Genomic DNA, 20,600 nt, shown 5'->3' on the forward strand with positions numbered 1-20,600 from the left:
ATAACATGCTGTAAAACCGACCATGTTGAAAATGTGGCAGAGTTAGCAATGCAGAAGGACCGACATTTGGGCGAGTTGGTGCACTTGCATCATGGAGGAAGCATCACAAGAGACTCAACATGCGGTGGACAACGATAGGACAGGCACTGAACTCGCAAGTGTGGTTCACCCTATTTATGGCAATCGGCATCGACCAGCAATAAACTTTATTGACATGGCATCAGTACGAGCACAACAATGTAAAGAAGGCTGAGGTGCTTTGTTTGAACCCCCATGGCAGCCATCACCCATCTACCAGTACCAGTGGCCTACAAACTCCACTGGCATTGCTTGTAATCTGCATCAAAGCAATTCTGTGAGCACAAGTCATGCCAGAGGTGTAAGTATGGTCTATAACCATCAGCGTAGAAACTACCACTGCATCACTATCAATCAAATTTTGATGTAAACATAACCAGATGAAGTAGGGTGACGAACATGCAGAAAGAGTCAAATTTGTAACCTTTATTACAGGCCTCATTTTTTAGAACACTGAACTGGCAAAATACAGTGTAATAACAGCATCCTAACAGGTTCAGTGACAATCAACCAATGAGCTGCTTGAAAACCTTGCAAACAGAATTTGAAGCAAAAAACGACGACACAAAGTGATTAGAAAATGAGAAGTGTAGATTTAGTAAGAAATAAACGGCACCCAACAAGTATTCTGCAAAGCACACAGAAATACCAAGGCATCAATATGAGCAGTAAGACAATGAGGAACAAATTTTCCAGCTTGGCAAAATTGAAATATAAAGCACATGTCAAGTCATCCTAACAACAGTAAATTGTTGGGCACTTCATGAATGTCTAGTTTGGTGGGAACATACAAGGCTACCGACAATGAAGCATTCTGTAAAGAATAAGTTGATCTCTAAACAGGTCTCATGCAGCAATGGTGACCAACCAACACTAGGTTTGTTCACACAATATAGTGTACAACAACAAAGTAAAGAAACCTAGAAATGATATCAACATGCTCTCAAGACACTGGTTACTATAAATTATTTAAAAGCCTCACTGTTTTCTTCACAGCAGCCACCTACACATGCTATATGGAACACAGAGGAAGCAATTGGATGAAGATCAATGCTCAATAAGCCAGTTTCCATGAAAACTTGGCAGTTGACACACATTCCACACTATATTCACTGGGCAAACCACAAGAATATCCAAGAAATATTGCAAATGGCTGCCCTAGTTCTCTTACACTGCCATTCCTTATTCATATTACACTTGCATCTACCAAAATGATTGAGTAGAAGGCACTGGTTCCACAACATCACAAGTACCTCGCACGTGAGGCACGCTTCGCATATTACAATGCCCACTTACACAGGTTTCACAGTATCATAAGCAACCGCACTCTCCCTACAACAGTAGTAACATAAATGGGCACCGAACATCTACAAGTTGTGCCATACCTCAAGCTAGTTTTACAAAAAAGCAAGTTTCAGAAAACAATATCCACAAGGATATCAAGCAAAAAGAGTATTGTTTCATGAAAATTAAAGATTAAAAAACAATGTTCAAAAAGCAAACAGCAGACTGGTTTGCATTATTGATTTGGAAGACTAACAAGGCCACCTAACTAGTTTTCAAGCTACCTTTTTCGCACTACATGTTTACATCTGCTAACATTCATCTACAAAATTAATGGTGGCCTGTTTGCAGCAGCAACAATTGCGTAAAAATGGAGCATCAACCAATGCTATTAACTTCCACAGTCTGCCAGCCAGTCTGACACACAAGAAAACATCACTGCTTCACACAGAAGGTTCAGGGTCTTCCACACACAACTGAATCCACAGGACAGTTATTTTGTTATTTTCTCTTCACAGTGGAAATGACACAAAACATATTTTTACTTTGACATTTACAATGTTAACCAAAGAAAAGCAGTTAACTTTGAGCAAGCACAAAAACTTTGCAAAGGATTGCACTACATGCATAATGGACACCGTTGAAGCACATATATTATAGAAGAATGAACATGAAGAAATATTGCAGAGAAGTAACAAAGAAACATCTTATAAAAATAAAATATTTTGATCATCTTAAACAGCGTTTAGACTTACAACAGTGAAAGAGCAACATTCTTAGAAACATGCGCAATCAAAAACTGGTGCCATTGTGTGCCTGGTACTGCAGTGAAATAAAGCTGGTAAGACACGAGCAAGCTGCCCAACACCAAGAAAGGTAAAGGCAAGGTGGAAAGGAAATCTAAATTACTGGAATGCACACTGAAATGCAAAGACAGGAACATGCACAAAGAAAATCATTTCTAAGACACACTGTGCAAGCTTCAACTATAAAACATCACAGCTACATTAATGAACCATGAGCAGCCATGATAAACATCATGGCGAGAGCACCTTGTAATGATTGGTATGTCTGAATCACATCACCAACTTTACAATCGAACTGAATTTCTGCGTGCCTGCAACCTATGCAGACTCGCATGAACAAGAAAGATATGATGGGATTGGTTACATAGAGAGGGCTAGGAACACTTGTCATTGATTTTACTAGTACTAGCACAGCTAACCAAGATTTGGCACTTCAACCTGTTACTATCCTTGCATGAAAAATCTAGTTACATTAAAGCTTACTGGTGGTGACCTCCCAACTGCTGTGAAATAATTTAATTTATAACCAGATGTAGGCATGACATATGGACTTAAATTTGGTGGACTGCATGGTTTGAAACTTCAATCGTACATACCAGCAGCATTTGGCCAATTGTTACAAGGCTGCTCCATAATAGTTTGCAGCTTTTGTTTCACAAGGACTTGCAATCTGCACTACAGGCTCTCTGACACTAGCCAAGATCTGGCAGACTGTTCACAGAACTTGTATGCTTTCCTCCAGGCAAAAAAGCATTTGTGCTTCCAGTGCAGTTGTGCGACTCTGCTCATTCAACACACCATTAAATTACAGGTTATCAAAACTTATGTGAATATATTTGCTGTAAGCCAGCATTATTTGAAATGCACTGGAAGTTTGACACGATGCGAATAGTGCAGATCAACAGCTATGACACACCGTAAAAAGATGCTGCAGAGTACCCACGCTCAATTGGCTTCCCTGATGGATAGCAAGTTCAGCAGAGGCATAGTAAATGCTTCCAGCAACCATACTAGGGCAGTTTTCAAGCAATACATATGCAGCTTATTCGCAGTAGCTGCAAATGAACCAGACTACAGGTGAAACATTTTGTTGCACTAGTAGAACAACATGCTAAGCTGCATCATTACAATTTGACTTTACTTAGAAAAATTCTAAGAAAGAATGATGACCACAGATGCAAGAAAAGATGAAATACAGTCGAATCTCATTAATTGGAACATGCTTAATTCAAACTTTCGGTTTATTCGAAGTGACCCTGTGGTAAGTTATATGTATTCCAATGGGCGAAAACGCCCGGCAATTCGAACGTCAAAGCATTCGCGATGGTTAATTCGAACATACTGTGCTCCGACAATGCTATCAGCAGCGCGAAAAATCACGCGGTGGTGCCTCCGACCAGCAGATCCGCTGGCAGCCATAGCCACACTGTGGCAAAACTAGGCCTAGCTACTGTGGCGTCCATTACCAAGCTTCTTGCTTTTCGGTGCTGTGTTCTTCATTGAAACAATTCGCGGCTGTTAGCAATGGCACTGACTCCTTCTTTGTAATCCTCGCCAATGGCTTCGAAGCGCGGAAAGCATGACCCGTTGCATAACGCCATTTTCCGAAAGTCTGTTTCGCTCCAATACAACAAATTTATGCGGTGAAGCATACCAAAAGTTAGAAGGGGCAATTGTCACTGGTCATGGTATGTTTCCTTTAATTATGCACACGTGTACCCGTCGTCTCCTATCACAATAAGAGCACCGATACGTCTAATAAGTGCACTAACAGGCCTTCAGAGCTATTTAGGACGTGCCTGTGGCGATTTGAGCCCTTGGGGGCCCGGTTTTTTTAACGTTTTCGTTGCCTTTAGGGAGTCCGAAAAATCGAACATTGACTGTAATTTATAAATATGTGTGAATAATTCGTATGGCACTTCCCACTCATGTTAGATCAGTGCGCATGCACCACTGCAGGTAAGTCCTCCATTCAACTAGCTTCCTTTAATTCGAAAAAATTTTTGGGCCCCTTCGAGTTCGAATTATCAAGATCCGACTGTAATAGCTGTTGATGACTGATCAGCTGAATGAGGGGCCTCAAACATGCAGCCAGTTTAATGCTTCATGACACCATTACAATCCTCCTGAATGGTTGATAAGCACCTCACATTTATAGAAAATTTCACACCCTTTGTAGTGTATCATTCTAGAGCTTTCCGAGTTACAGATTCTGCCACTAGCACTTCCATCAGTGCGCAGCTGATAAAATACCTGTGGCTCTGTACAGATAAGTGCATATTCCAGGGAAGTGATGGTTGTTACTGTCAGACAAAAGTACTGCTCAAAAAGTGCAAAATTTCAGGAGTGAGTTGCTCAGTATCTGGTATCTATACAGCCAATGCTGAACCATAACCGTGATAAACAACTGCTGTGGTAACAAAGCCAAAATGGCTGTCGTGGGCTTCAGATCCCCATAGTGCCGAAAACCTGTCACAACAAGCCTACAAAAGATGAATAAAATGAAGACATTCACTGGGTTTGCAGTATGAGACTGCATTCTCGCTGGAATTCCCTTACATGTTGCGTGGTCCTCTGAAGTACCTTCTGTATGTGACAAATATGGCCTCCTGGAAGATACAAGGTGCAGATGACAGCAGAAGTGTTGCTGCAGCATTGAGCTGAATGGCCGAGAGAAATGGGAGGATATTATGTTCCTGTAAGAAGAAAAAAAAGTTATGCAGAATTATGATGTGCATGTCTCAACAACGAACAGCAGCTGTCACATGATAGAACTGCCTCACATGTAAAAGGCTTTTAGCTTTTTTGGTTCCAATAGAAAAATGAAGAAAGAACAAGAACATCAAAGAAGAGTGTTTGCATGAGCTCACTGGTTGAACATAGCAAAAAGAATTTCTAGCACAAAGCACTGACATGTCTTCCCTTCTGTCTTGTCAGTGCTTTCTGCTGGAAACGGCTCTATAAACAATGAAGAATCTGCCAATAAAAGGCCTGCAAGAAACACCAGTTCTTGGCTACTTTCAGCCTTCAAACATTTCATCCAAATAGGACTGACATGAGTTTTCGTGACTCAAAGGGACACAAACTGTTCTATTTCATTTACTCTGAGGAGGAGGAGGAGGAAATAACTTTAATGTGTCCTGAGGAACCCCTCCCCACCCACTCTTGGTTTAGTGGGCGGCAGGGGTCGCGGGCCGCACCCACGTTGGGAGAGTGTGACTAACTTATGGCACCTATGACATTTTTAGCACACCTGGAGCAAACAGATTAGTTAGCGCGACAGGGAAAGAGCAAAGAAGCCATGGCGTATCATGCTCATGGTTAAGGGAAGACAGCAGTACAAAACAAATGAAAGACAAATCTGGTCACAACTATGATAATGTAAAGATGATAACACCATGGCCCTAACGTATCACTGATTTATTCTTAACAACAGAACTCCAACTTGGAACAAATTCAGAACAAGCAGAGGGTTACCTTCAGACAGCCTGGCCAGGATCATGATGGACGTCGTGGATAGGAAGTCATCTCATAACTCTGTTTTCTTGGCAGCAGCTGGAGGGCTCTTAAGATAGGCGACCAAGTTCTCAACAGTGTTCTTTCCCTTGTCATAGTCAGCAACTAACTTTCCTCGCCTTGTTAAAAAGAAAACATTGATAGACGTGAACGTGGAGGACAATTACACATGGTAAATTTGTACACATTAAAGAATATTAAGGAAAGAGCAGTGTACACACCACTCTGGACAACTTGCATAGCGATTAGTTTTGTTACAGGTCGTGTCCCAACCTCCTCTCCCAGCAACAGCTTCCTCAGAGTAACAAACTGATCTTGAAGACCATATTTTGTGTACTGCAAGTGCCAGGAGTGATTGCAGGAACCGGAAACATGTCACGGCACATTTTGAACACCACCTATTACATCAACATTGCGTTTGGCTGTTGGGATTTTAGGCTGTTATCGGATGTGTTAAGCACATCCCCTAGAAGATAGTGATAGCCTAGAGATAGCTTAAAATGCCTAGCTATATACACCAGCATGCTTTCAGATGGAAGGTGATTCAGCAGATCAGGGTATACACATTTCGAATTCTCATATTCGTTATGCGACGAGCTTAAAATATGTAGAAAGAAAAAAGGAACTCACTAGTCGAGCAACACGATGGCAATAGGCATCTACCTGTTCCCTGCTATTATGAAGAAACTGCCTCTCCAAACTATAGTACATAAGTTCATTGCACTGAAAGAAATGCAGTAACTTTTAGCATAGTTCCAGCTTTAGAAGTTTTAGTTATGGTGACTGCATGTGATGTTTTAAAAAAAACTACTATTACTACATATACCAGTAGAACTGAAACATAATATTCTAGGGTTTTATGTGCCAAAATTATAATATTATGAGGCATTCCATAGTGGGGGGAGTCAGGACTAATTTTTACCACCTCGGATTCTTTAATGTGCACCCAAAGTACGGTACACAGCCAGTAAAACTGCAATTAATTTGCTTTGCTTATGTACCTTCACCAGATTCAAATTTCACAATTAAACCCTCAAAATGTTTCTGTGCTTGTTACTTTTACAATTCCTAAAGTCTAGAAATGAACAATTTAACTACAATTTCTTTATCTCAGTACACATTGAAAACGTTTCTCTCTCTGAACAAACTAAACAAAAAAATTAAATTCTGGGGTCTTACTTGCCAAAACCACTATACGTATTATTATGAGACACACCCTAGTAGGAGACTCCAGATTAATTTTAGCCCTCTGGAGCTCATTAATGTGCACCTAATGCAAGATACACTGGCAGTTTTGCACTTTTCCCCCACCTAAATGCAGCTGCAGTGCCCGGGATTCGATGCTGCACCCTCAGGCTTAGCAGCGCAACATCAAAGCCACTATGCCACTCCAGTGGGTGTGATGAAACTAGAAGAAACAATGTCCAGTGTAGTAGGAGTGGCCAAAAAGGCATTAAGGGGTTAAGGGTTGTGTGTGTAGCAAAGCAATGTTGCAGCATTAACTGATCTATTACCTGAAATACTTCAGTGTGGGAAGGCTGTTAACTTTCCACTTGGAAGCAAGCGTCTTCTCTTCTGATGCATCAACTGCTGCTAGCTTTCCCGATACCTTGATATAATAAAAAGGAAGGTAAAGGTATGTTGTCTGTGCAATATATGTATTCAACAAATCGCATAGTTAAGGTCATTCATTACTTAAAGCAGAAATATTGACTGAAGTACCAAAGGCACAAGACAGAGTAATGAACGGGACAAGGTGAGCGTTGTTGCTTCACCAGTTAGTAAAGTGGTGGTAGGCAGGTATTAACAGTGGGCTTTTCCTGCACTCTTTGTTCAGTGGTGAACACTAACCAATCCAGCAATACATCTGTAGCCTTTCACATTTTCACCACGCACAGACAACCTCACCACCATGCTACCACATGTAAACAAGAAATGAAACTTGAACCAAGATGTTTCATTGCACTTTAAGGGTGTATGCATCAGGATTCATGCTTGGACACAGAATTTAGAAAACTTCGGAAGCATGTTTCGCAGCGAGCTGTGGAGCAATCTCATGCAACCAAACATAAGAGGTTTCCTCATTCATGCTTTTCTTCATTTGCATTTCAATTTCATTATAAAAGCAAGAACAGCTAGGCCAGTTGTTGTCGTCGTTGTCACTATTTCATCACGTCAATTTAATTAGTTTCCCCTTCCAGAAAAACCAAAGACTAAACATCTGCCCTTCCCACAAAGTAAAAACAAGAAGAAGAAACATTCGACTGCTGACAGAATAGTTCATTTCTGGAACACAAAAGACAGAAACAGAAGCATAGCCCTGAATACTTACTTGCTCAGAGTGCAACTGTAAAGCAGCTGCAGCAAAAGTTGGCTTCAGTTCTTGGCTAAACTTGCACCCTAAAATAATGGAAGTTTTTCAAAGCACTGACAAGGCACAGCTTAGAGCTAAACTGCACATTTTGACCGGTTCATAAACAGAGCATACCATGTATATTTTGTTGACTGAAGTGCTGGATGCATACTGCTATGTAATAGGGTTTTGACGACATACTTTTATCTTGCTTTTCAATTTTGTATTTGCATTTTTTAAATCTTGTATTTGTAATTTTGCATCTTATATTTCGTGAAGGTTTTCTTACTTTTTTACTTGTTGTTATATGTAGAATATCATTCATTGCTTTTTTTTTTTCTAATCCATTCCATAGGGCCTTTAGGGTACTAAATAAGAAAGTTTGCTGGTCCTTCATGTGCGTAACCAAGATATGCCAAGGAAATAATTCTGTTTACATTTCCTGGCCACTTTGAAGCTTCCCAACTACTGTGCACTATTTGCTTGGGCTGATTTCCATAACATACCTTTAGAATGAACTTTCAAAAAAATTTTTTTTAAAGTGAGGTGACATCTTAACTTTATGTGTACAAGGCTGAAAAACTGCATGCTGTATGCCTAGCGGGCTGTCTCAAATTATGCCGCATCATGGTGTTAATGGAGAAATTGCAGAAGTCGCAAGATCAGATGCCATGCAAATTCCTTTCCCAACTAAAGTTCCTGGCACACGTACCCACTTATTTGCAATACTGGAAGAGAATGACTGCTGGTGTAATTGCCTATGAAGATATCTTAGTATGCTGGGTTCAAAATGCCAAGATTTGCTCTAAACACCCCATTATGAGAAACAATACTTGACACCTTGTAGAAAACACATGTACAAGGTGTAACAAAACGAAGCTATCAGGTTTATTACTTCATTAAAAAGAAAAGGTGCAAGGTTGGGAGGCACATTCTTCTTGTGCGGCACTTTCTTGATTTAATTTTCCTATTGCGCCCTCTGTTTGCTTTACTTCAATGCAACATGTCAAACAGACTACAGCTGCACCATTATACCATCTGAGTGAACTGTTCCATGCGCAAGGTTAGAAGCTTTCTTTAACAGTTTTTTTTTTTTAATAGAAAGTTAGTCATGCAGCTTAAAACGCATGAAGCATGTTACATGTACAATTGCAAGCACTTGCTTTTGTTCACAGACTGGGTATGCTGGCTGAATTCAAGCAGCACAGCCTTTTGTGCAAGTTTTCAACCAATGCAATGTAGAAATTCCATGTTGTGAAGATGTGCTAGAAGATTTTTTTTTTTTTATTGATGCCGTGGCACCAAAACTTTTTACTTTGGCTGTACACGTATAATTTGTTCTGTTCAGTGAAGCGAAGCAGTTATCTACGATTTTGTGTTGTCAGTTGTAGAATGTTATTGCGATTGGAAGTTGGTTGGAAAGATCAACTGTGAAAATGCAAGCTTTACACTGATGTACAGTCGAAACCTGCGATAAGGCAATCTCACGACAACAAAATATATTTGTATTCCTGGTAAACGTCCATAGGATTCAATGCATTTTTTACCTTTCGAAAACGAAATGTTGCTGCACTACAATCACACCAACGAAATTCACCAGAACATAACCCAGCATATTACCTATTCGCACAAGGCTAGCAGGCTCCATAATTCTCAAATGCAATTGCTATGCACTAAAATTGTGTAAAATACTGCCATATTACACTTGCGTGGGCGCCCGCATTTTGTTTACAAAAACAACCAAGTACCAGAAGCGAATACATGTGTTTAAAACATGCTATGGCCGCCACCTTGTTTGTTGTTCACCCATTTGAAGCGGCACACATGTTGCTACCGACATGTGACAATGGTTTTTGCACACCTTGTAATATGCACCTCAGTGAGAAAAATGCAGCAAAAACAGGGAAATCCACGTCCCACCAATATGGAATTGTTTATGGTGCTTGAGTTGGCAGTCGCAGCCTGAAGTGCCACCACACATCGAGCTGTGATTCAGCGATTATCTGGTAATATGCATCTCATGCTTCAAGAATGCTGGTTTTGGTGCCGCCCGACAGGCATCACGTGACAGATCTGTGCAAAGTGGCTATAAACCACGATCGATTGCCTACAGATATACAAGATACGATCACTTTCGTGCTCAGCACCAGACACATCGGCGCCTACGGGTGACAGCGTGTGTTGGAGAAATGCTGCTACACACGTGGAGAGCTGTTAATTTGCGTCCGATGCCGAGTTATGCAAAATCTCACAAAAGCGATCGTATCTCCGAAAGCAATTGAACGAGAATACTGCTCCACAGCAGTACTGCCACTGCTGATTGACGCATGCGATGCACCTTGCACTGTTGGCAATGCGGTTCTATATCCTCGAGCAAACCTTGCCGAAGTATGCTAACGGAATTTTAACAGTAAAGTTTCATGCTGCAACTCATTACGTGTCTGTGCCGTCTGATTTTGCAACAACGAAATTCTCACGAAAGTGAATTTTCTCGCATTCTCCGCCAATTTTGTTATTGTGAAGTTCGACTGCATGACAGCAAAATAATGAGCATTGATTGGTTAGCTACTTACATGGGGCATAAAACATCACCAGTACAGATTCCTGGCCATCAAGGTATGACTGAAAGTCCCCAGACTTTAGCAAGTGCACATGGCTGCCGCCAGGTGAGTCATCCCACCAAGATTTTGGCTTTGGTTTTGGTGCTTTAGATGGTGTGGCCACAGGTGTGGGTTCAGCCGTTGTACCACTCTGGTCTCGAATGAAGCTGACAAAATCTGCTGTCTAAGTATATTTAGAAAAAAAAAAACATAATGTCAGTCAGTGCATCACACTACCAACCAACTGATGTTACAGATATCCAGTTCAATCACACACAGAATAAAGCATGCATAAAATAGAAAAGCCAGCCTTCTTTATGAGCTAGGTTATGTAACCAATCAAACAAGTTTTCTGGCTCAGTAATTAACACCTGCTCATGGTATCATGTTTATCAGTACAAATACCGATCAATGATGGGACAGAGAAAAGGCTGACCCAAGCTATGCTTTCCTCTGTCCTATCAATTTTTGCACTTGTTAACATGATCCGTAACACCAGCAATCAGGCAGTCCAACAGTACAACTGCTCGTTAAAATTCCTGAAACAATCGTGAACAGCTTGAATTTGTTGCAAACAGCCTTGACCTGAAGAGCTGCGCTGTTTCCACCTACGAGCAATAATGTGCGGACCATAGTTGTTGTGAAAAATCCAAAGTTCTTAGAAATCAATGCACACATTTGAAATCTGGCAATTGCACTGTTGTGTTGTTAAAGGCATTTTCAGGCTGCAGTTCTCAATTATGGACTGCAGGCCAAAGCTACAAAGTAATTTAGCTTCTTTTTTTTTGTGTCTGTATGCAACATTTGCCTCATATTCACCCCAAGGCTTTTGCCTAGGGGTGAACATCGTAAATGCAAGTGCGGAGTTCACCCATGAATTTTACGCTGAATGATTTTAGAGAGAGGCTATTCGTTATATGCAGAGTATCTATTGGCACAGGTTTTTTGCGTCCCATCACCATCAATGTAGCTTTCTGTGGATGCCAGCAAGGGCAGCTAGGCAGTTTCTGGTTTCTCATAATAAGCAAAATTGTACTAAAAGATGATGTAAAGTAAATGCGTTGCGAGTGCTGTGCATGCCTTACATTTCTCATAACTTCTTAAAATATTTTGAGGAAAAACCACCGACGTTGTTACAGCAGCATTACGCAGCATTGTAGGAATAGCTAATCCACACACCGATTCCATGCTACCTTACTACAAACATTCAGTGAAGTTATATATTCACTGAAGAAGTTTTATGCATGACAGCGGATGGATACTCTATCACCACTTCACAGCAGGTCCCATGTTTTTTTTAAAGATTTTTTGTGAAAAATTCTGCATCCTTAAATGTCTTATGCAAACCATTTTCACATTATGCAATGTCTAGTCTGGTGCCTGAGTATAGCAACATGCATTACTTGAGGTTTTCATAACAGCTGTATTGTTCCTCAAGCAAACATGTGGCTAGATTTACTGCAGGACAAAAGCCTCTCTATCAATCTCCAATCGCCCCTGTCTTCCAACAGCGGGCACCATGCTATATGCCTGCAAATTTCCCAATTTCATCACAGCCCCAATTTTACTGCCTTCCTCGACTGGGATTACTTTCTCTTGGGACCCACAATTCAGTAACTAATAATTTGAGCCATGATTTGTCTAAAATGGGAGCAATTGATCATATTTGTATAACAGTAATATTGAAGAATAGCGGAAGTGCAAACAGATTTTTTTTTGGCTTTTTGCAATTGTTCGCGAGAACGAAGTAGGAGTTTCTAACGTGTTTCCAGCAGCTTTATGTGACATTTTCATTCAATTACACAAAACTTTTTTCTTTTTCTAAAATAAAAATTGAAGATCCTATGCCCTGAGAGAATCTGTTATGCAAAGTATTTTGCTGGTAGCTGGATACCCAGCACCACTTGGAATTACGCAAACTGTCACCAGGTAAACTAATGTGTTTGTGCAAGAAGAAAAGCTATGTGCCTGACATGAGCGTGTGTGTTGCTACAGCAGCAAGATGATGATCGTGTGACGCTGACAGCAGGATTTCTACTCTGGCCATTCGATGAGAGCTTATATGCCAACTGTGGGGTTCTGGTACATAGGTACTGGATGAGCGTACACAAGAGAAACACATTTGCGACATTACCAACTATGTGCTATACAATCATACAGTCGAATCTCTACAATTCGAACTCGACGGGGCCCGAAAATTTGTTGAAATTAAAAGAAGTTCGAATTACAGGAAGCTAGTTGAATGGAGGACTTACCCACAGTGGTGCATGCGCACTGATCTAACACATGAGTGGGAAGTTTCATAAGATTTACTCACACATATTTATAAATTACAGTCAATGTTCGATTTTTCGGACTCCCTAAAGGCAACGAAAACGTTAAAAAAATCGGGCCCCCAAGGGCTCAAATCGCCACAGGCACGTGCGAAATAGCTCTAAAGGCCTGTTAGTGCACTTATTAGACGTATCGGTGCTCTTACTGTGATAGGAGACGACGGGTACACGTGTGTATAATTAAAGGAAACGTACCAAGACCAGTGACAATTGTCCCTTCTAACTTTTGGTATGCTTCACCGCACACACCTGTTGTATTGGGGCGAAGCTGACTCGGAAACCGGCGTTAAGCAACGGGTAGGATTATTACAAAGACAGAGTCAGTGCCATTGCTGACAACGGCGAATTGTTTCAATGAAAAAGACAGCACCGAACAGCAAGAAGCTTGGTAACGGTCGTCGAAGTAGCTAGGCCTAGCGTTGCCACAGTGTGGCTAAGGTTGCCACTGGTCGGAGGAGCCGCCGCGTGATTTGGCGCGCTACCGAGAGCATTGACGGAGCGCGGTATGTTCGCATTAACCATCGCAAATGCTAGCACTTTCAAATTACCCGGCATTTTCGCTTACTGGAATACACATAACTTTGACGGGACCACAGCGTCAGTTCGAATTAAGCGTGTTCGAATTAACGAGATTCGACTGTACCTACACCTATGGCTATGTCATGCGGTGTATGCTAGAACGCCAATGGAATTTGCACTCCGGCAATGAAACAAAACCTGTTCAACCAAAGCCGATCATGAAAGTGGTACAGCTACACACAGCTTGTACGTAGTGTTAGCTGCTAGCACTATGAAAGTGCCGGGGAATGCGTGCCGACACTGGAGATGGTTCAGTCCAGCCCAAGCGCAAGCATTCACGACAAAAGAACACGAGAAACTGGCACTTGAGCATACGCTAAACATCTTGAAGAGCTACTCAGTTTTAAAACGGGAGGAGAACCCAATGCTTTAACCTAGTTAGTGGTTAGAGCATTGGGTTGCTGTGCTCGAAGGCAGAGGTTCGATTACACAGTTGGATGTGAATTTCTTTTTATAAAAGTGGTCCAAGGTTGGAAAGTGCCTGAAATAAGGCAAAGAACGCTTTGCGTTGAAGAACTTGTCCCCATCCTGCCCTACGGTGTCATCTCATAACAAACCACATCTCACATTTTATAACGCCAGATTACCCACACTGCAGAATGTATACAGTGCTTTCAAGTGCACACCATTTATTTAGGCTAAAAGAAACACTGGCCAATTGTAAATGACTCACCATCTTTCCCCTGGTGTATTCAGATACTGCCTTCAGATAGCTGAAGTACTTGAATGTGGGATAGCCAGCCACATCATAGGCATTGCAGACACTACTGTGCTCTGTGCAGTCGACGGCAGCAAGAGCCACCTGGAGTGAACAGTCAGCATTGAGAAATTTTCTATTTAAGGTCTACAAGCATTGTTACGTTTCAACATGGCCAAAGGCATTCGTTAAACATTTACCACAAGGCAACCCCACCCATTCATCAGTGCTTATCCAGAAGTCAATGCAATGTTGATGCCGACTGTTGACAGGCCAACAAAAGACCCCTCTACCTGAACCTGACAACTTGGACTAATTGATGAAAAGGGTCAATGTTGAAAGCTACTGTGGGAACGGCTTTGACCTTGAATTTCCTGGTTGCAAAATATGTGGGGGCAAAGGTGGCGAAGGCATCAGGGTGGAATGGTGCGATATCATGGGTGAGGTATTGCGACTGATTCAATGACTGTGATTGGCCACTGTACAGTCAACAGATTCCTTAGTCTAATTACCTAGGAAAAATGACCGTATTAAAAGCAGAGACTTCTGGTGCAGTGGGGTGGTGCCAGCGGGTCTTGAGGTGAACTCAGACGTTTAATATGCTCCTACATAGAGTGGGCTTCCTTATCTGGAGCCAGTGTAATAATGTAGAATAAATCCTTTTTCCTTCATTTCTACTATCGGATGCACTTGTCAATGGGCTTGGCAGATTCCTGGCCCAAGTGACACCTCAAGCCGCAGCAGCATCCGCGCATGCATGCATGGCAGAATTTTTTCTTCACATATTTAAAAAATGAACACGCCATACTAAACTCTTAAAATGGCAACTTACAATTCCCAAAAGCTCTTGTACCACTTAATGTAAATGAAAGTTAGATTTTGATAGTACGGCTCCCACAGAATGATTATTTCCTGTGCTAATTCACTCATACAATTTTGGTCCCACACCAACATCCTCACTGCGACCATAGGCATGAAAATGAGAGAGACAGGACTAGTTACTTGGTAACCAAAGTAAGTGAAGGCAGAAGCTGAGAGAAGGACAAGCCGTTCACTGAAAGGAAATTTTTGACACGCTGTCTACCTGGTAGCCCTTTTCACGATGCCTAAACTAACTCAAGGCTATAAAAGCAAGAATGATTAAAATCTACTCAAGTGGTGATACAAGACCACACAAGAGAGGACAGTGACAACAAAAGAATCAAGCAGCACCAAAACACGAGGTGAATTAGAAGCGAATGAAATTATGCAACAGATGGTTAATTGGTTGCACTAAGTACAGGTACAGGTGGCACCCAACTTAAAACAGTGCCATAATAGGGTTCATCTTCCTCACTGATTCATATGTGCGCCAACAACAATTTCACCAGGCTTGTTTGGCAAGAAGTTGCTGCAGATGTGTGCATAAAATGCTCTTGTATTAAAGGAGACAGTCACGAAGCCAGCTGAAGCCAGAAACATACTTTGGGGTCATCTTTAAGCACTTCTGCTGCAGACTGGAATTCAGGCTTGGCTCTCTTGCAGTGAACACACCCTGCATTTAAAAATTGAGAGAATAAAAATGAAATGCAGAATGAAAACAAAATAGTATCAGTTTAAGTCAAGCTAGAGTTCTTAAAACTAATCATGAAGGAATCTAGCTCAATACTGAAACAACTGGATTCTGCTCTGGAGGCCTCTGGAATGCTTGTGTTCTCGCTAGAGTACAGGAAAGCAGCACCTGAACTGTTCACTTCAGCTTTGAAGTTAAATCCTGCAAAGAGATGCTTATATCTGTTGTCAACATAGTTTACTGACAAGACTGGTTGCTTTCGTTAATCAAAAGCTACCCATTTTTCCACGATGGCACTGGTGTTTGTCGGCGGAGGCATTGGGAACATCGGTGATGGCAATGAGGAGCGACCACACAAAACTGAATGTATACAGCACAGTTGGCAGTGGGCATGGCAGCATCACCAAGATGCAGCCTTCAAACTCGTTCCTGTTTATTCTTCAGGTGAGCAGATGGTAGGAGTCCCTTTCGAAGTAATGATGTCTACTTAATTTTGCTGCCATGCCCATGGTCACTTTGCAAAGCTCTTTGCAAGCTGATTGCTTCCTTGTGCTTGTTACTTCTGAGTGGAGATGTTGAATTGAACTCGGGCCCTACCCTAGATGGTGTAACAGAACAGTTAAAGCTAATTGTAGGGGACATTCAAGAAATAAAGAAGGAAAACTCTAATAAACACTAGGCTTAATGCAATCAACAAGAAGCTCAAAAAGATCACCAGCATTGAAAAACATGTTTCAGAGTACAAAAAACAGATATCTCATTTGGAAAAATACCTAACGGCAATGGAAAAACACCTAATGGCAATGGAAAGAAAAGTGGAGGATCTAGAAAACAGGACCCACCGGTCCAACCTTGTTATCTGCAGTGTTAAAGAACAGCAAAGCAAATAAACAGACATGCTTCTTAAGTTGGTTGAAAGAAAGATCTTTGAGGGTATACTTGAGATAAAAACCAACGGAATCGAAAAAATCCATTGCCTTGGTAGACAGAAGCAAATTGATGCTTCTAGGGCCCAACCCAGAATTCTGAAACTGCTCAACAATCAAGACAAAGTTACAATCATTAAGCACTGTGCTATGCTTAAGGGCAAAGGCTTCTCTGTTAGCGAATAGTTGTTTTGTAATATTCATGGGATTAGAAAGAAGCTATGGAACAGAACCAAAGACATTTGGGAGAAGCAAGAAAGGGTGATACTAACCTACAATAAAGTGCGCCTAAATTTGTGCCTTTTTTGCTAGAGGCAGTGACCATGAAGAGTTCAAAAAACGAAGAGCAGGGAACGCTAAGAAAAACGACTCACTCGAAGTCAACAGAAGTAACCCCGCTGAATGTCAACGCTCATGTCTTTTCGAAGCTCTTCTTTTGGATTTGATACCAGACATCTTAGATCTTGCCACTGGGTTACGAGATCGTATGCAGAGATAGGTGATCAAGAGGCAGGAGCATTGCACTGCTTTTCAAGAAATAACTGTGCTACTCTGTTATGCCAGGTAACCCAGAAATTGAGGCAGTGTGGTGCAAGCTAGATCTAGACAAGGCTGTGCATTTGTTCAAGCAGTCTACAGACCACCTAATGCTGAAGTAAGGTATCTGGAACTTCTGGACTATATACATGACCACATGGCAGGTGGCATAGTTATTATCGTTGGTGATCTTAATCTGCCTGAAATGCAATAGTCGTCCATGAAAGTGCGAGGCACTGCAAATGATTTCATCTTAGATATGTTACTTAGCTTTAACTTCATGCAACTGGTACACATCCCCACTCATGTCCAGGGTGCGTCCAGTTCTATTTAGGACGTAGTGTTTGTCAGTGACCATTTCCCGAATGATCATATGCACACTAAAATTTTAGACGGCATATCCGATCATAAATTATTTCTATGCACACTGCCTCTACCTGGTCTTGTAAAACACCATGGCCCTGTAAAATGTGTTCTTGCATTCAATAGAGCAGACGACGCAGCAATTATCACTGACCTCACTCACGAATTTCATGATTTTTCTGATCCTTGTTTGGATAAAAGCTTAACCAGAGAGCATTTATGCTTGCAATTGAAAGCACGCATCATGCATTGTATCAAAAACTTGGTCTCAACAGTACAAAAAGTTACATCATCATCATCAACCTATTTTAAGTCCACTGCAGGACCAAGGCCTCTCCCTCTGATCTCCAATTACCTCTGTGCTGTGTCAACCAGTTCCAACTTGCACCTGCGAATTTCTTAATTTCATCACTCCACCTAGTCTTTTGCTGTTCTCAACTGCATTTCCCTCCTCTTGGCACCCATTCTGTAACTCTAATGGTCTACTAGTTAGCTAACCTACGCATTACATGACCTGCCCAGCTCCATTTCTTTCTCTCAATGTAAATTAGAATATCGGCTATGCCTGTTTGCTCTCTGATCCACACCACTCTCTTCCCATCTAACGTTACGCCCATCATTCTTTCTTCCATTGCACTTTGTTCAGTCCTTAACTTGTTTTAGAGCTTCTTTGTAAGTCTCCGAGTTTCTGCCCCATATGTTAGCACCGGTAGAACGCACTGATTGTACACCTTTCCTTTTAGTGATTATGATAAGCTTCCAGTAAGGATCTGATTATGTCTGACATATGCACTCCAACCCAATTTTGTTCTGTAAGTTTCCTTCTCATGATCAGGGTCCCCTGTGAGTAATTGACCTAGGTAAACGTATTCCTGCGCAGACTTTAGAGGCTGACTGGCAATAACCATAACCATAACAATAACCTGCTTTGCTAGGTTATTGATCCTTATCTTTGTTTCCTGCAAATTAATCTGAAGGACCACTAACACTCTCTCTGTTAAGGTCCTCAATTATTTGTTGTAACTCGTTCCCAGTGTTGCTGAACAGGACAATGTCATCTGCAAACTGAAGGTTGCCGAGATATTCGCCGTTGATCCTTACTCCTAAGCCGTCCCAATTTGATGGCTTGAATACTTCTTCCAAGCATGCAGCGAATAATGTTGGAGAGATTGTGTCTCCTGTCTCATCCCTTTCTTTATAGGTACCTTCCTGCTCTCCTTGTGGAGAATTAGGGTAGCTGTGGTATCTTTGTAGATACTTTCCAAGATATTTATGTAAGCCTCCTGTACTCCTTCATTACGTTATGCCTCTGTGACGGCTGGTATCGCTACTGAATCAAATGCATTTTTGTAATCTATGAAAACCATGTAGAGAGGCCGACTGTACTGTGCAGATTTGTTAATTACCTGACTGATTACATGTACGTGATCCATTGTACAGTATCCCATCCTGAAACCAGCCTGTTCCCTTGGTTAACTGAAGTCAAGTGTTGCCCTTATTCTATTGAAATTTACCTTGGTGAATATTTTATACAATACTTGAAGTAAGTTAATGGGCCTATAACTTTTCAATTCTTTAACATCTCCCTTTTTGTGGATTAGTATGATGTTGGCATTTTTCTAGTTCTCTGGGGCCCTTGAAGTCATGAGACATTTTGTATAAAGGGCCGCAAACTTTTCAAGCATGATGTCTCCTCAGTCTTTGATTAAATCGACTGTTATTCCATCTTCTCCTGCCGCCTTTCCTCATTTCATGTCTTCTATGGCCCTGCTAACTTCATTGCAAGTTAGAGAAGGAGCCTCTGTAACCTTTTCATTACTACTTTCAATGAAGGTATCCTGGCTGCTCTGGGTATTGTACAGGTCAGTATAGAATTCTTCCACTGCTTTTACTGCATCTTTGAAATTGCTGATGATATTACCCTGCTTATCGTTCAGTGCCTACACCTTGGCTTGTCCTACGCCAAGTTTTGTTCTCACTGATTTCATGCTGCGACCATTTATTACTGCTTCTTCAGTCTTTCTTACGTTATAATTGCGAATATCCTTTATTTTGTCCTTGTTGATCAGTATTGACAATTGTGAGAATTCTATCTGATCTCTTGAGTTGGACTGTTTCACTATTTGTCGCTTGTTTACTAGCTCTTTCATTGCTTGGCAGAGCTTACCTACTGGTTGCCTTAGTGGAGTGCCTCCCATTTCAACTGCTGCTTCTGAAGCCAGCCTAGTTACGGTTTCATTCATTACCTCTATGTCATATACATCTCACTGTTAGGCTGAATATATGTTTGCAAGCACCACTTTTATTGGTACGCTTTTATCCTCACTGCATCTAGGTTGGCCTTTTTGTTCTTGACCAATTTTACTCTTTCTCTCTTCAAATTCAGGTGAATCCTAGACCTCACTAAACTATGATCACTGCACTTTACCCTACCTAACACTTCATCTCCAGGCTTGGAGTGGTGCCTGACACTGGCTAAAAAGCTGAGAGCCAGTGGGGCTATAATAATCCAATTAGGAAGGCCCACTAGACTTCAACAAGGACACTCCCTCACCAGAACAAGAATTGGCCTCCCTGGTACAGTATTCAGCCACTATCTCCCTCATGATTCCTACAAAAAGTTTCATGAAAACACAATCCCTGGAATATGCATGAAATAATTTATGTGAAACGTAATATCAGAAGGTTAAAGAAAGCTAGAAAGTTGCTTAGTCGGTAATTATAAGACCCAGATTTCTTCATTGTCCAAAATACTGAAAATTAATATATGCTTTTCAAAAATGCACTTTTTTGTACCACTTCAGCAAACTTCAGTAAAGCTTCAACAGCAAAATTTTGGTGCTATGCAAGTTGTAAATATAATGGCCAGAATGCTTCCCCTTCACTGGAAACAAAAGACAAGGTGGGTGAACTCAATCGCTACTTCTAGTCAGTCTTCACAATGGACAACTGCCTATTCCAACATTCACCGATAGT

The 20,600-nt window shown here is 41.3% G+C and overlaps 1 protein-coding gene across 2 annotated transcripts in view; it reads right to left on the reverse strand.

Annotated features, from left to right (window-relative positions):
• Nucleotides 1-484: 484 nt before the first annotated feature.
• Nucleotides 485-20,600, reverse strand: part of LOC135910067 (protein disulfide-isomerase A5) — a 49,360-nt gene continuing 29,244 nt past the window's right edge. For both annotated transcript variants that reach the window (XM_065442057.1, XM_065442056.1), the window contains 7 exons: nucleotides 15,710-15,780; nucleotides 14,223-14,351; nucleotides 10,611-10,821; nucleotides 8,017-8,084; nucleotides 7,199-7,293; nucleotides 5,646-5,803; nucleotides 485-4,864 (listed from right to left, as the gene is read on the reverse strand). In XM_065442057.1, the coding sequence (XP_065298129.1) occupies nucleotides 5,698-5,803; nucleotides 7,199-7,293; nucleotides 8,017-8,084; nucleotides 10,611-10,821; nucleotides 14,223-14,351; nucleotides 15,710-15,780 (680 nt within the window). In that variant the 3' untranslated portion in view covers nucleotides 485-4,864; nucleotides 5,646-5,697. The remainder of the gene's footprint in view (nucleotides 4,865-5,645; nucleotides 5,804-7,198; nucleotides 7,294-8,016; nucleotides 8,085-10,610; nucleotides 10,822-14,222; nucleotides 14,352-15,709; nucleotides 15,781-20,600) is intronic.

This window comes from Dermacentor albipictus, chromosome 4 (assembly GCF_038994185.2).
Source record: "Dermacentor albipictus isolate Rhodes 1998 colony chromosome 4, USDA_Dalb.pri_finalv2, whole genome shotgun sequence".
Taxonomy (NCBI): Eukaryota; Metazoa; Arthropoda; class Arachnida; order Ixodida; family Ixodidae; genus Dermacentor; species Dermacentor albipictus.